Source organism: Mustelus asterias, chromosome 14 (genome assembly GCF_964213995.1).
Source record: "Mustelus asterias chromosome 14, sMusAst1.hap1.1, whole genome shotgun sequence".
NCBI lineage: Eukaryota > Metazoa > Chordata > Chondrichthyes > Carcharhiniformes > Triakidae > Mustelus > Mustelus asterias.
Genome location: NC_135814.1, coordinates 103202795 through 103217496, shown reverse-complemented (window position 1 = coordinate 103217496; position 14702 = coordinate 103202795). Strand labels below are relative to the sequence as shown.

Genomic DNA, 14702 nt, shown 5'->3' with positions numbered 1-14702 from the left:
CCCTCACACACACACTGTACCCCATCCAACACCCCACCCTCACACACACACTGTACCCCATCCAACACCCCACCCTCACACACACACTGTACCCCATCCAACTCCCCACCCTCACACACACACTGTACCCCATCCAACTCCCCACCCTCACACACACACTGTACCCCATCCAACTCCCCACCCTCACACACACACTGTACCCCATCCAACACCCCACCCTCACACACACACTGTACCCCATCCAACACCCCACCCTCACACACACACTGTACCCCATCCAACTCCCCACCCTCACACACACACACACTGTACCCCATCCAACTCCCCACCCTCACACACACACTGTACCCCATCCAACTCCCCACCCTCACACACACACACACTGTACCCCAACCAACTCCCCACCCTCACACACACACTGTACCCCATCCAACACCCCACCCTCACACACACACTGTACCCCATCCAACACCCCACCCTCACACACACACTGTACCCCATCCAACTCCCCACCCTCACACACACACTGTACCCCATCCAACTCCCCACCCTCATCAAAATCCTTCCTTTGAAATGATCCCCATTTCCTTTCCACTCTCTATCTCTGTAATCTCCTCCAGCCCCACAACCCTCTGACTCTCTGCCCTCTGTTATCCTGCCCTCTGTTATCCTGCCCTCTGTTATCCTGCCCTCTGTTATCCTGGCCTCTGTTATCCTGCCCTCTGTTATCCTGCCCTCTGTTATCCTGGCCTCTGTTATCCTGCCCTCTGTTATCCTGCCCTCTGTTATCCTGCCCTCTGTTATCCTGCCCTCTGTTATCCTGCCCTCTGTTATCCTGCCCTCTGTTATCCTGCCCTCTGTTATCCTGCCCTCTGTTATCCTGCCCTCTGACCCTTCGCCAGTTATTATTGCTCCATGATTGGCAGCCGTGCCTTCACTTGTCTGGGGCGCAAGCTCTGGAATTCCCTCTCTAAACATCTCCACATCTCTCCCTCACTTTAAGACGCTCCTTAAAATCGAGTTCTTTGACCGAACCTTTGTTCTGTTGACCTTATGTATCTGTGTGTACTTCTTACATAGAATCCGTACAGTGCAGGAGGAGGCCATTCAGCCCATCGAGCCTGCACCGACCACAATCCCACCCAGGCCCTATCCCCACTTAGTTACCCCGCTAATCCCTCTAACCTATTGCATCCCGGTACACTAAGGGTTAATTTAGCACGGCCAATCCACCTAACCCGCACATTTTTCGGACTGTGGGAAGAAACCGGAGCACCCGGAGGAAACCCACGCAGACACGGGGAGAATGTGCAGACTCCACACAGACAGTGACCCGAGACAGGAATTGAATCCAGGTCCCTGGTGCTGTGAGGCAGCAGTGCTAACCACTGTGCTACCGTGCCGCCCCTTTGTTTGATAATGCTCCGGTGTAGCACGGGGGGGGGAAGTTTCATTCCATTAAAGGTGCTATATAATTATAAGTTGTTGTTGTTGGTGTGTTGCCTGCCTCCCCTGGATAGAAACGGAATGATCAGACTCACCCGAGCCTCGCAGCCGATGTGGGGCGTCGCAGGTCTCGGCTAGGCAGGCGAGGTATCGCTTGGCCGAATAGCCAGGGCGGATTTTACGGTCCCCCGGCTGGTCGCTGTGTCCGATGAGGAAATGCAGGTTGGGCTCCACTCGCTTGAGGCCGGATCCACCCTGGAAACAAAGCAACAATCTTCCTTTCAGGAAACTGTTCCACAGAGAGAGAGCTGACCAAGCTACAGTCAACACACAGACAAACACTTCGCATTTTTAACAAGATGGAAAGCTCAGTAAACACAAACTGAGCCGGCCTTTCCTGATAGACCAATCCCACGCACCCACATTCTCACCGTACCCCCCACAGTGCACTCTGGGTGAAGGGTGAAAGGTTGAAGGTTAAGGGGTGGCGGAATAGCATTGGTCAAGGAGACAGATTACAGAAATGTCCGTCTAGTGTCTGGTCCACCATCAGATCCACCCGGGGCAAGTTCCTCACATGGAGAGGCTGCCTAATTGTCTAGACGTGGCCGATTGACTGACCAAACTGCCTAGACAAGGCTGATTGACTGACCAAACTGTCTAGACAAGGCTGATTCTCTGTCCAAAATGTCTAGACAAGGCTGATTGACTGACCAAACTGTCTAGACAAGGTTGATTCTCTGTCCAAACTGTCTGGACAAGGCTGATTGACTGATCAAACTGTCTAGGCAAGGCTGATTCTCTGCCCAAACTGCCTGCACAAGGCTGATTGACTGACCAAACTGTCTAGACAAGGCTGATACACTGGTCAAACTGTCTAGACAAGGCTGATTTACTGGTCAGACTGTCTAGACAAGGCTGGTTCACTGTCCAAACTGTCTAGACACGGCTAATTTACTGGTCAAACTGCCTAGACAAGGCTGATTGACTGGTCAAACTGTCAAGACAGGGCTGATTCTCTTCCCAAACCATCTAGACAAGGCTAGTTGACTGGTCAAATTGTCTAGACAAGGCTGATTGACTGTCCAAACTCTATAGTCAGGGTGAAATCTGTGCCAACCCAGTGCAGAAGAGGATGATCCTTAACTCTGTTGACTCTGTCACTCACCTCTCTCTGCCCATAGGCAAGGACTGCCCTGACCAGGTCCTGCAGGGTGCAGAGCTGGAGTCTTGCCCTGTGTCGCCACTTGATGATGCGTTGGCGCTGCCATGGTTGCAGGGCCAGGTCCTCGGAGTAGAGTACCAGGGCACCGCGGCGGGTAGTGAAGGTTTTGGGGGGCGCTGGGTTGCAGCGATGGTGTAGGAATCCCTCGGGATTGCTCAGCTCCAGGGAGACACTGACGGAATTCCTCGACGATCTCCAGTTAAAATAATCCTGTGGAAGGCAGGAGAGAGAGCAGAGGGCTATAATCCCGGGATAACAGAGGGTCAGTCCGGAGAAGGGGGAAGGATTCACCCGGGAGGGTACTTTAACCCAGCCGATTGACCCAATCACTTTGGAAACCAGCACAGACAGAGGCCATTCAGCCCAAGGTCTGTTTAGTGAGCTATCAAATCAGCCCCACCCCCACAGCCCTGCTAATTGTCCCTTCATAGAGTCATAGAGGTTTACAGCATGGAAACAGGCCCTTCGGCCCAACTTGTCCATGCCGCCCCTTTTTTAAACCACTAAGTTAATCCCAATTGCCCGTGTTTGGCCCATATCCCTCTCTACCCATCTTACCCATATAACTGTCCAAATACTTTTTAAAAGACTACCAGAAGGATGTGGAGGCTTTGGAGAAGGTACAGAAAAGATTTACCAGGATGTGCCTGGTATGGAGGGCATTAGTTATGAGGAGAGACTTGGTTTGCTCTTATTGGAATGACAGAGGTTGAGGAGCGATAGACTGATAGAAGATTATGAGGGGCATGGACAGAGTGGACAGTCTACTTCTGACAGCTCGTTCCAGACACTCATCACACTCCGTGTGAAACAATTGTCCCCTCTGGACCCTTTTGTATCTCCCCCTTCTCACTTTAAACCTATGCCCTCTAGTTTTAGACTCCCCTACCTTTGGGAAAAGATATTGACTATCTAGCTGATCTGTGCCCCTCATTATTTTATAGACCTCTATAAATTCACCCCTAAGCCTCCTACACTCCAGGAAAAAAGTACTAGTCTATCCAGCCTCTCCTTATAACTCAAACGATCAAGTCCCGGGAGCATCCTTTTCTGCACTCTTTCTAGTTGAATAATATCCTTTCTATAATAGGGTGACCAGAACTGTACACAGTATTCCAAGTGTGGCTTTACCAATGTCTTGTGCAACTTCAACAAGTCCGGTAGCATCCTGGTAAATCTTTTCTGCACTCTTTCTAGTTTAATAATATCCTTTCTATAATAGGGTGACCAGAATTGCACACAGTATTCCAAGTGTGGCCTCACCAATGTCTTGTACAACTTCAACAAGCTGTCCCAACTCCTGTATTCAATCCCCTTTTGGAAGTTGCCATTGAGTCACCTGCCTTCCAATTATGTTAATGACCTGAAATAGGAGGCCACAACTCCCAGGCTCAGTGAACAAAGAACAAAGAAAATTACAGCACAGGAACAGGCCCTTCGGCCCTCCAAGCCTGCACCGACCATGCTGCCCGTCTGAACTAAAACCCCCTACCCTTCCAGGGACCATATCCCTCTATTCCCATCCTATTCATGTATTTGTCAAGACGCCCCTTAAAAGTCACTATCGTATCTGCTTCCAATACCTCCCCCGGCAACGAGTTCCAGGCACCCACCACCCTCTGTGTAAAAATCTTGCCTCGTACATCTCCTTTAAACCTTGCCCCTCGCACCTTAAACCTGTGCCCCCTAGTAATTAACTCTTCCATCCTGGGATAAAGCTTCTGACTATCCACTCTGTCCATGCCTCTCATAATTTGTAGACTTCTATCAGGTCGCCCCTCAACCTCCGTCGTTCCAGTGAGAACAAACCAAGTTTCTCCAACCTCTCCTCATAGCCAATGCCGTCCATACCAGGCAACACCCTGGTAAATCTTTTCTGTACCCTCTCCAAAGCCTCCACATCCTTCTGGTAGTGTGGCGACCAGAATTGAACACTGTATTCCGAGTGTGGCCTAACTAAGGTTCTATAAAGTTGCAACATGACTTGCCAATTTTTAAACTCAATGCCCCGGCCAATGAATACAAGCATGCCGTATGCCTTCAGTAGCCGGGTTGCGGGTGAGGGTGCAAGTTGGGGCCCTCTGTAGGTTTGGGCATTCCGGATTGCCGCCCAGGCCTTGGTCCCTCTGCCTCTCATAGATTCATAGAATCCCTGCAGTGCAGAAGGAGGCCATTCAGCCCATCGAGTCTGTACTGACAACAATCCCACCCAGGGTGAGAGCACTCCAGTTGCCAACTTTGGTCAGACATTTTTATTTATTATTGGCACAAGTAAGGCTTACATTAACACTGCAATGAAGTTACTGTGAAAATCCCCTGGTCGCCACACTCCGGCGCTCGGGTACACTGATGGAGAATTTAGCATTCGGCCCATCGAGTCTGCACCGATCACAATCCCACCCAGGCCCTATTCCCATAACCCCACATATTTACCCTGCCAATTCGCCTGAAACTAAGGGGCAATTTATCATGGCCAATCAATCTAACCAGCACATCTTTGGACTGCGGGAGGAAACCGGAGCACCCGGAGGAAACCCACGCAGATACGGGGAGAATGTGCAAACTCCACACAGACAGTGACCCAAGCCGGGAATTGAACCCGGGTCCCTGGCACTGTGAGGCAGCAGCGCTAACCACTGTGCCACCATGTCATCCCTGCTAGGCCGACTCCTCCCCTGGCCTGAGGAGAAGGCTGGGTTCCGACCGACTCCCGGCCTCCCCTCCCGGTTGACAGCAGGCCTGTGGGATAGGCCTGTGGATCGCTGGCTTTCCCCGGATTCCCCCGCTGATTGGTTGGAGGATCCCAATCGCGGCCTCACCTGTGCCTCAAGGTAAACATCCAATCGTTTGCGTTCCCCGTTCACCAGCTGCCCACTGCCGCGACTCAGCCAGGACAAGTTCCACATCTGGCCAGCTCCCAGACCCTCCACTCCACGTCCCTCTACATAACCCTCCAGAAATCCCTTCCGGTGGAAAGAGCTGTGTGTGTAAAATCCCAATGGATCCGCATCTCAATGGACCCCAAGTTCCAGTGGAACAAAATCCCAATGGATCCCTACTTCAATCAGAGCAGCGTCTCAGTGGATTCCCAACCCTGGTGGAACTGAATCCCAGTGGATTCTGAATTCCAACATTAAGACACCTGTGGATCCCTAATCCTGATAGAAAATAGGATCTGGATTGATCCGCAATTCCTACGGAACACTATATCAGTTGATCACGAATCCCAGTGGAACACAAACCCAGTGGATCCCTAATCAGGATGGATCAGTAACCTAGTGGATCCCTAATCCAGGTGGGACAGCATCCCAGTGGATCCCTAACACCAGTGGAACAGGATCTTAATGGATCCACTTATCCGGCACACATGGATCCCCACTCCTGGCAGAACATGGCCCCAGCAGATCCCTAATTCCTATGGACCACCATTGCAGTGGGTTCCTGATCCTAATGGAACATGAATCCAGTGGATTTTCAATTCAGACAGAACAGCATCTCAATGGATCCCCAACCCTTGGAGGAACAGAATCCCAGCAGATCCCTGATCCAGGATTCCAATGGATCCCAAATCCCAGTGGAACAGAATCCCAACTGATCCCTATTCTGAGTGGATCGACATTCGAACGGATCCCAAATCCTAGTGGTACAGAATCCCAACAGATCCCTATTACACATGGATCGACATTCCAATGGATCCCCGACCCTAGTGGAACTGAATCGCGATTGATCCCTGATCCAGGTACAACTGCCTCTGAGTGGATCCAAGATCCTAATGGAACAGCACGGTAGTGGATTCCTGGTCCCAGTGGAACACAATCCTGGGTGGCTCAAAGTCGGGGGGCAACAGAAGTCCAGTGGATCCCGAATCCCTGTAGATCCCAAATCGCGGAGGGTTCTGGAAGCTGGGTGCCAGTGGGATTCCTGTGGAAGGAGGGAGCTGAGAGTCCGGAGGTCTGAGCGAGCTCTGCTGACAGAGATCTCGCTCTGTCTGGGTGCAGTGTTAGCACGGTTGCCATAGGAGCAACAAGACGTAACTGTGTAGAGAACAAAGCTCTCAGAGACACAGTAACGAGCTGCCTTTACACACCCTCCCTGCCAACCACACAGAACAACAACTGATTCCCAAACCCCTTCATTACTCACCTTTCAGAGCGAGAGTTACTGTAACTGGATACAGTCCGCTGTGTCTGGACCTGCTACATCCGTGAATCGGATGACGTGTTTACTGGACGGGGCACTCTGGAGTATTGTGCACAGCATTGGTCTCCTTATCTACAGAAAGCTGTAAACACATTGGAAAAAATTCACTGTAACACTACATTCTGCACTCTCTCCTTTCCTTCTCTATGAACGGTATGCTTTGTCTGTATAGTGCACAAGAAACAATGCTTTTCACTGTATACTAATACATGTGACAATAAATCAAATCAAATCCCTAGAGTGCAGAAGGAGGCCTTTTGGGCCAGCGAGTCTGCGCCCAGGTCCTATCCTCATAACCCCACATATTTACCCTGCCAATCCCCCTGCCACTAAGGGGCAATTTAGCGTGGCCAATCCTCCTAACCCGCACATCTTTGGAGTGTGGGAGGAAATCGGAGCACCCGGAGGAAACCCACGCAGACACGGGGCGAGCGTGCAGACTCCGCACAGACAGTGACCCGAGCGCAGAATTGAACCCGGGTCCCTGGCGCTGTGAAGCAAAGTGCGAACCCGCTGTGCCACCGTGCTGCCCTAATTCCATTCAGCCAAAGTCCCAGTCCAGTGTGTACAGGTGTTTGAAAGGTACAGGTATGTTCAAATGTCTGAGGTGTCTAAAAGTTTATTTATTAGTGTCACAAGTAAGGCTTACATTAACACTGCAATGAAGTTACTGTGAAATTCCCCTAGTTGCCACAGTCCGGCACCCCTTCAGGTCAATGCACCCTAACCAGCACGTCTTTCGGACTGTGGGAGGAAACTGGAGCATCCGGAGGAAACCCACGCAGACACGGGGAGAACGTGCAAACGCCACACAGACAGTGACCAGAGGCCGGAATCGAACCCGGATCCCTAGCGCTGTGAAGCAGCAGTGCTAACCATTGTGCCACCGCACCGCCCCACTGTGCCACCCCACTGTGCCACCGTGCCGCCCCTGTGCCACCCCACTGTGCCACCGTGCCGCCCCACTGTGCCACCCCACTGTGCCACCCCACTGTGCCACCGTGCCACCCCTGTGCCACCGTGCCACCCCACTGTGCCACCGTGCCACCCCTGTGCCACTGTGCCACCCCACTGTGCCACCCCACTGTGCCAATCAAGCGGGGCTGCTTTGTCCTGGATGGTGTGAAGCTTCTTGAGTGTTGTTGGAGCTCCACCCATCCAGGCACACTCCTGACTTGTGCCTTGTCGGTGGTGGACAGACTCTGGGGAGTCAGGAGCCTCTGACCTGCTCTGATAGCCGCAGTGTTTATATGGCTGGGTCCAGTTCAGTTTCTGGTCAATGGTAACCCCCAGGATGTGGGTGTGATCTTTTACATCGCACTGTGGACGATACCGTACCAGTCCCAATCCTGTGCCAGACCCTAACACTACAGTGATAACTTCCCGAAAGCAATTGGATAAGGGGGATTAATTTGAGGTTTTGAGGTGAGAGCAGGATGGTGGGATTAATTGTTGCTCTTGCAAAGGATGTGTTGGGTTGGCCAGTCTCCGGTGGGTGATGCTGAGATTCTACCCATTTATTGTCCAACCAATGGGCCTCACATCACTCCATAATCACACTGCTCTCTATAAGTTGAGTAGAGTCTGTGGAGGAAACTTTGATTAATTTTCTCTTTCTCTCTCTCTAGACTTCTGAATGCACTCGGAGTGCCCAGGGAGACCCTTGTGGAATCCAGACTGAAATATTTTGGTATCTTGGTGAGTAAACTCGAGTAAATCTGAGTGACGTCACTCAGCCCTGACCTCTGATTCGGTCAAACACGAAGGCCAGAAGTGAGGTCAGAGTGACATCAAGGCAGCATTTGACCAAGTGTGGCGTCAGGGAGCCGTAGCAAAAACTGGAGTCAATGGGAATCAGGGGAAATTCTACGTTGGTTGGAGTCATACCTCCCACAAAGGAAAATGGCTGTTGTGGTTGGAGATCAATGATCTCAGATCCAGGACAGGAATTCCTCAGGGTCAGTGTCCAAGGCCCAACAATCTTCATCAATGAACTTCCCTCCATCATAATGTCAGAAGTGGGGCTGTTTGCCGATGATTGCATAATGTTCAGCTCTGTAAGAGGAATTTTCTGAGGTATCCCCTGGGGTGCCCTGCATTTGTTGACCTCACTCAACCAATACATATATAGTATATAGTTAAAGAATGAAAAGGAATTTATTTACTAATACATGCATCAGGAGAGAGACGCAGCCAATGGGGGTTGACTGTCCTCTGCGCTGATATTGCCAGGTAAAATTATATTATTCTGAACATTTCAATGTCCCGCCTAGTCTCGTCAATCAGACTGGAGGGCCCAATCACAACATCACACCTTAGCCAATAACATTCCACCTGTCAACAGGAATCGGAGATTATTAGCTTCTTGCCCATGTAGGTTCCTTCCCCTTTACCTAGGAAACCGAACCCACGTCATTACCAATAACCAAGGCCATTATTAACATCTGTGATTTTTAATTGGTGAAAGGAGTCACTCTTTCGCTGGAACCTGGGCCTCCTTTATCAGCTTGAGAGACTGCTCCAGCCTCGCTACCCATCAACGAACCCACTCCCTTACACACCAGGCCTGTGATTAAACCTTCGCCTTTCACATATCCAAAAACAGAGAAGAGAAGCTGCCTTTCTGCACCCCAATGTGTTAACAGAATTTGGTCTGTCTCCCACTGTTTCCCATCATGCTGCATTCAGAGCGAAGTTGGCCAAGGCGCACAATGCATAGACATTGAAAATACAATGTAAGCTGATAATACTTGGTTAATTTGTGGATATACAGTTTATAATATCTTTGCAATTTATAATACCTTTGCATATATTGTTCCAGGCACATTGTGAATTCTCACTATATATAAATGGCACTTTATAATTACCTTAACCTAGTCTACTTATTATGGTAAAACTAAAATGTAGGGCCTCATATTAGAATTCTATACTATCCCCCATCAGTCCCTGCTTTTGGCCCTTGGCTATAGCCCAAGATAAGGCCACTAAATAGAAGCGTCCCAATACTTATTCCTGTGTCCTGAAGAGTGACTGGTCCCTTCGTATTCTTGCTTGCTCAACTTCACTGCCATCACTGGTTGGACTTGGACAACCTTGCACAGACACACTTAACTACATTGACAAGCACCATTAATGCCAAGATCACCTTGAAGAATATTGCAATCCCTTGGAGGATTGATGTTCCCAAGGAGCCCAACCAGCCTGAGAGCCAACCACTTAAGGTAAATGGTTCAGGGTCTTTGAGTTTCTCCACCTCTTTCCTGCTATGATTAACCAGATTAGTTATGTTTTCTGAACTATCTGGTATGTCCGTGCAACACCCTGATCCAATCACTAAACAGGTCCCACCCCTTGCCGCCAAGGCATAATCCAATGCCAGTCTGTGTGGAAGTACCATAGTGAGCATGGCTACCATCTCATCATTAACCTTAGCAAGGACAGTTGCTGTATCATTGGCGACTTGTTCCAAAATGGAGCGTAGAACCAGAATTTCATGCATCGCTTTAGATACTCCATATTGGGGAAGTGATATACCAAAGAACCGTTCTGTTTCTGTAATAGCTTGTCAATGTCTTGGCAGGGGAGGGAGTTGAGGATTGTGATGTATGTATGGGATTACATAGCCAAGGTAACACGATCCCTTCCATCTGACAGAGAGCCAAGGATATGCCCTATCCCCACAAATCCAGTATGTTCCATTGAGAGTTGGATAAGTGTTGTCTCCTCTGAAGCAATAAGAAATATTGCAAGATTGGTCATTACTGGGTGGACTCAGGCACAGCCGGGTGGTTCGATCTACCATGTGGTCACATTCACTCATGCCTAATTTTCCCCTTGGCCTTCCAAGTTTCTAGCACAATATATTTCTTGTGGTTTTGGTGTTGGCTGTTTTAAAATTAAACTAGGAGCTGGTTTCCCTAGGTTATAGATAGGTGTTTAAATAACCTAACCTCTCTGTATTGAAATTCTTTCCTTACCTCTCTACTGATGAATCCTGGTATTGGTGTCCAGGATACTTGGAATTCTGGACTGTTTGATCCACCGTTACTAACTGACCATGTTTAGCGCATTAGCTGTAATATTTTTTTATTTCAAAAATATACTTTATTCATAAATACTCTGAAATAAACCATTGCAGAAACACCATTTCCAATCATTACAAACAGTGCAAAAAAACTCATTTACAATACTTTACGGTGCTCAGTTCCAAGACATTACACTGGTGCGGCAACAATAATCAATGTCAACAAAACGAAGGAGATTGTCATTGATTTCAGGAAGCGTAAAGGAGAACATGCCCCTGTCTACATCAATGGGGACAAAGTAGAAAGGGTCGACAGCTTCAGGTTTTTAGGTGTCCAGATCACCAACAACCTGTTCTGGTCCCCCCATGCCGACACTATAGTTAAGAAAGCCCACCAACGCCTCTACTTTCTCAGAAGACTAAGGAAATTTGGCATGTCAGCTACGACTCTCACCAACATTTACAGATGCACCATAGAAAGCATTCTTTCTGGGTGTATCACAGCTTGGTACGGCTCCTGCTCTGCCCAAGACCGCAAGATCGTGAATGTAGCCCAATCCATCACGCAAACCAGCCTCCCATCCATTGACTCTGTCTACACTTCCCACTGCCTCAGGAAAAGCAACCAGCATAATTAAGGGCCCCACGTACATTCTCTCTTCCACCTTCTTCCTTTGGGAAAAAGGTACAAAAGTCTGAGGTCATGTATCAACTGACTCAAGACCAGCTTCTACCCTGCTGCCATCAGACTTTTGAATGGACCTACCTCGCATTAAGTTGATCTTTCTCTACACCCTAGCTATGACTGTAACACTACATTTTGCACTCTCTCCTTTCCTCCTCTATGAACAGTATGCTTTGTCTGTATAGCGCGCAAGAAACAATACTTTTCACTGTATACTAATACATGTAACAATAATAAATCAAATCAAAATTATTACAGTTCAGTTCTACAATAAACAATATACATTCATCACATTTCACTGTGCTCTGCTTTTACAGAGTTGTGATGTGGAGATGCCGGCGTTGGACTGGGGTAAACACAGTAAGGAGTCTAACAGCACCAGGCTAAAGTCCAACAGGTTTATTTGGTATCAATTGCCACGAGCTTTCGGAGCGCTGCTCCTTCGTCAGATGATGAAGGAGCAGCCCTCCGAAAGCTAGTGGTGTTTGCTACCAAATAAACCTGTTGGACTTTAACCTGGTGTTGTTAGACTCCTTACTGTGTTTACAGAGTTGTACACAGTTACGCAGCAGAGGGTTTTTTTACAGTTACTGGCCCCCTTGGTCTGTCTTGGTTGAAAGGCTTTAAACAGTGGCCTTTCCCCATTGTGCCTTTGCAGCGGCTGCCCTAAGCTTGACAGCGTCCCTCAGCACGTAGTCCTGGACCTTGGAATGTGCCAGTCTGTAACGCTCGGTCGAGGACAAATCTTTGCACTGGAAGATCAGCAAGCTTCAGGTGGACCAAAGTGCGAGTTGATGACCCTCCAGCAGCAGTTGATGTTTGTCTCGGTGTGCGTCCCCGGAAACAGCCTGTACCGCCCAGAGTCCTGCGTCACCGAGCTGCTCAGAATGAACCTCGGCAAATACCACTGCATCTCACTCCAGACCTTCTTTACAAAGGCACATTCCACAAGGAGGTGTCTCATAGCCCCCGCAGCCACTTCGAGGGCAGCGTGCGGTGGTGTGGAGACCTCGAGCGTGCATGAAGGATCTGATGAGAAGTGCCCTTCTCACCACCAGCCAAGCCAGGTCTTGGTGCGTGTTTGTAAGTTCTGGTGATGAGGCATTCTTCCAGATGACATTGACAGTCCGCTCAGGGAATTATCTGACAGGATCCGCCATCTCCTTTTCCCTCAGAGCCTCGAGGACATTATGCACCGACCATTGGCTGTAAAGGTATTCCCCCTCCTGCACGTATGGGATGTGCGAACACTTCGCCTGTCTGGTCAATCTGGCAAATGTGTGTGCCATATATAAGTAAGTATTAACACGTAGCTCCCAAGGGGAACGCTGAAGAACCTCAGTTGCTGGTCCCACCTGAGTCAAAATCTGTACATTCAAGGAAGGTTTTCAAAGCTTGCAGAGGGATTTGGACCAACTGGAAAAATGGGCTGAAAAATGGCAAATGGAATTTAACGCAGACAAGTGTGAGATATTGCACTTTGCAAGGACAAACCAAAGAAGAACGTACAGGGTAAATGGTAGGACTCTGAAGAGTGCAGTTGAACAGAGGGATCTGGGAATACAGGTAACAGAATTCCCTAAAAGTGACGTCACAGGTGGATAGGGTCGTAAAGAGTGCCTTTGGTACATTGGCCTTTATAAATCGGAGTATCGAGTATAAACATTGGAGTGTTATGGTGAGGTTATATAAGGCATTGGTGAGGCCGAATTTGGAGTATTGTGTACAGTTTTGGTCACCTAGTTACAGGAAGGATGTAAATAAGATTGAAAGAGTGCAGAGAAGGTTCACAAGGATGTTGCCGGGACTTGAGAAGCTGAGTTACAGAGAGAGATTGAATAGGTTGGGACTTTATTCCCTGGAGCGTAGAAGATTGAGGGGAGATTTGATAGAGGTGTATAAGATTTTGATGGGTATAGATAGAGTGAATGCAAGCAGGCTTTTTCCGCTGAGGCTAGGGGAGAAAAAAACCAGAGGGCATGGGTTAAGGGTGAAAGGAGAAAAGTTTAAAGGGAATATTAGGGGGAGCTTCTTCACGCAGAGAGTGGTGGGAGTGTGGAATGAGCTGCCGGATAAAGTGGTAAAGGTGGGGTCACTTTTAACATTTAAGAAAAGCTTGGACGGGTTCATGGATGAGAGGGGTGTGGAGGGATACGGTCCAAGTGCAGGTCAGTGGGACTAGGCATAAAATGGTTCGGCACAGACAAGAAGGGCCAAAAGGCCTGTTTCTGAGCTGTAATTTTCTATGGTTCTATGGTTCTAATACTAGAAAGATATAATCACATGCATTCGTGATAGCAGTCTCTCCAACTTCCGTCTTACAATCAAACACAATTGTTGATCAATGTCGGTAATAATACAACTTGTTTACAAAACTTGCACAATCGCCGCACCACACTTTGCGCGCACTCGTGACTTGCTTCTGCGTTGGGGGATGTCCAGTCGATCTTGATTGGAGCAGGTCAGAGATCTTTAGTGCACGTAATCTGTAATAGAATCCAGATGGCCTCGCGACCTTAAATTTAGCAATCAGAATAAATTCGACCTAATCAGATTCCCTCCACTTCCACTATCATATTAAATCATTCAGTCGCTGGGTCAGGTTTGCTATCTTGGGGCTTACCACCAGGGTACGGCTTTAACCTAGTCCAAGGTCTCCAGCGCAGCCGCACTTCTCATCAATTAGGGTGCCTGTCTGCCCTGTAACCACCACATCAAAAGGCCCTTTCCAGCGAGTTCCTAGCCCCTTTGTCTGTCATGAGTTTCACCATTACCTTATCTCCAGGTGAAGGCAACTTAGGAGTACTCTCTCCCACCAATTTAGTCCAATCTTGGTGCTGCTGTTGTGTGATCACCTGCTTTTTGAGAAAATGTAGATGGTCCATTAGATCCCTCTATATTCAATTCAACCTCTCCGCCATCCCTCAACTCTGAGGGTGATATGGTATGTGAAACATCTGCTTTATTCCCAACATACGTCTTTCAAAACTCTTCCTGTGAAATGAGTTGCCTGATCAGAATCCAGCTGAAGATGCATTCCCCATCTGGGAATTATCTCATTTGCGAATATCACAGCGACTGTTGTAGCTGTGGCATCTTTCCATGGGAATGCTTCAACCCAC

General features: G+C 48.8%; 1 protein-coding gene across 1 annotated transcript in view; it reads right to left on the bottom strand.

Moving 5' to 3' along the window:
* The window catches only part of LOC144503431 (uncharacterized), a 54331-nt gene extending 48754 nt beyond the window's left edge, over positions 1-5577 (bottom strand). The window contains exons 1-3 of the mRNA XM_078227739.1: positions 5491-5577; positions 2615-2881; positions 1542-1701 (exon numbers count right to left, since the gene is read on the bottom strand). Of these exons, the coding sequence (XP_078083865.1) occupies positions 1542-1701; positions 2615-2881; positions 5491-5577 (514 nt within the window). The remainder of the gene's footprint in view (positions 1-1541; positions 1702-2614; positions 2882-5490) is intronic.
* Positions 5578-14702: the final 9125 nt, after the last annotated feature.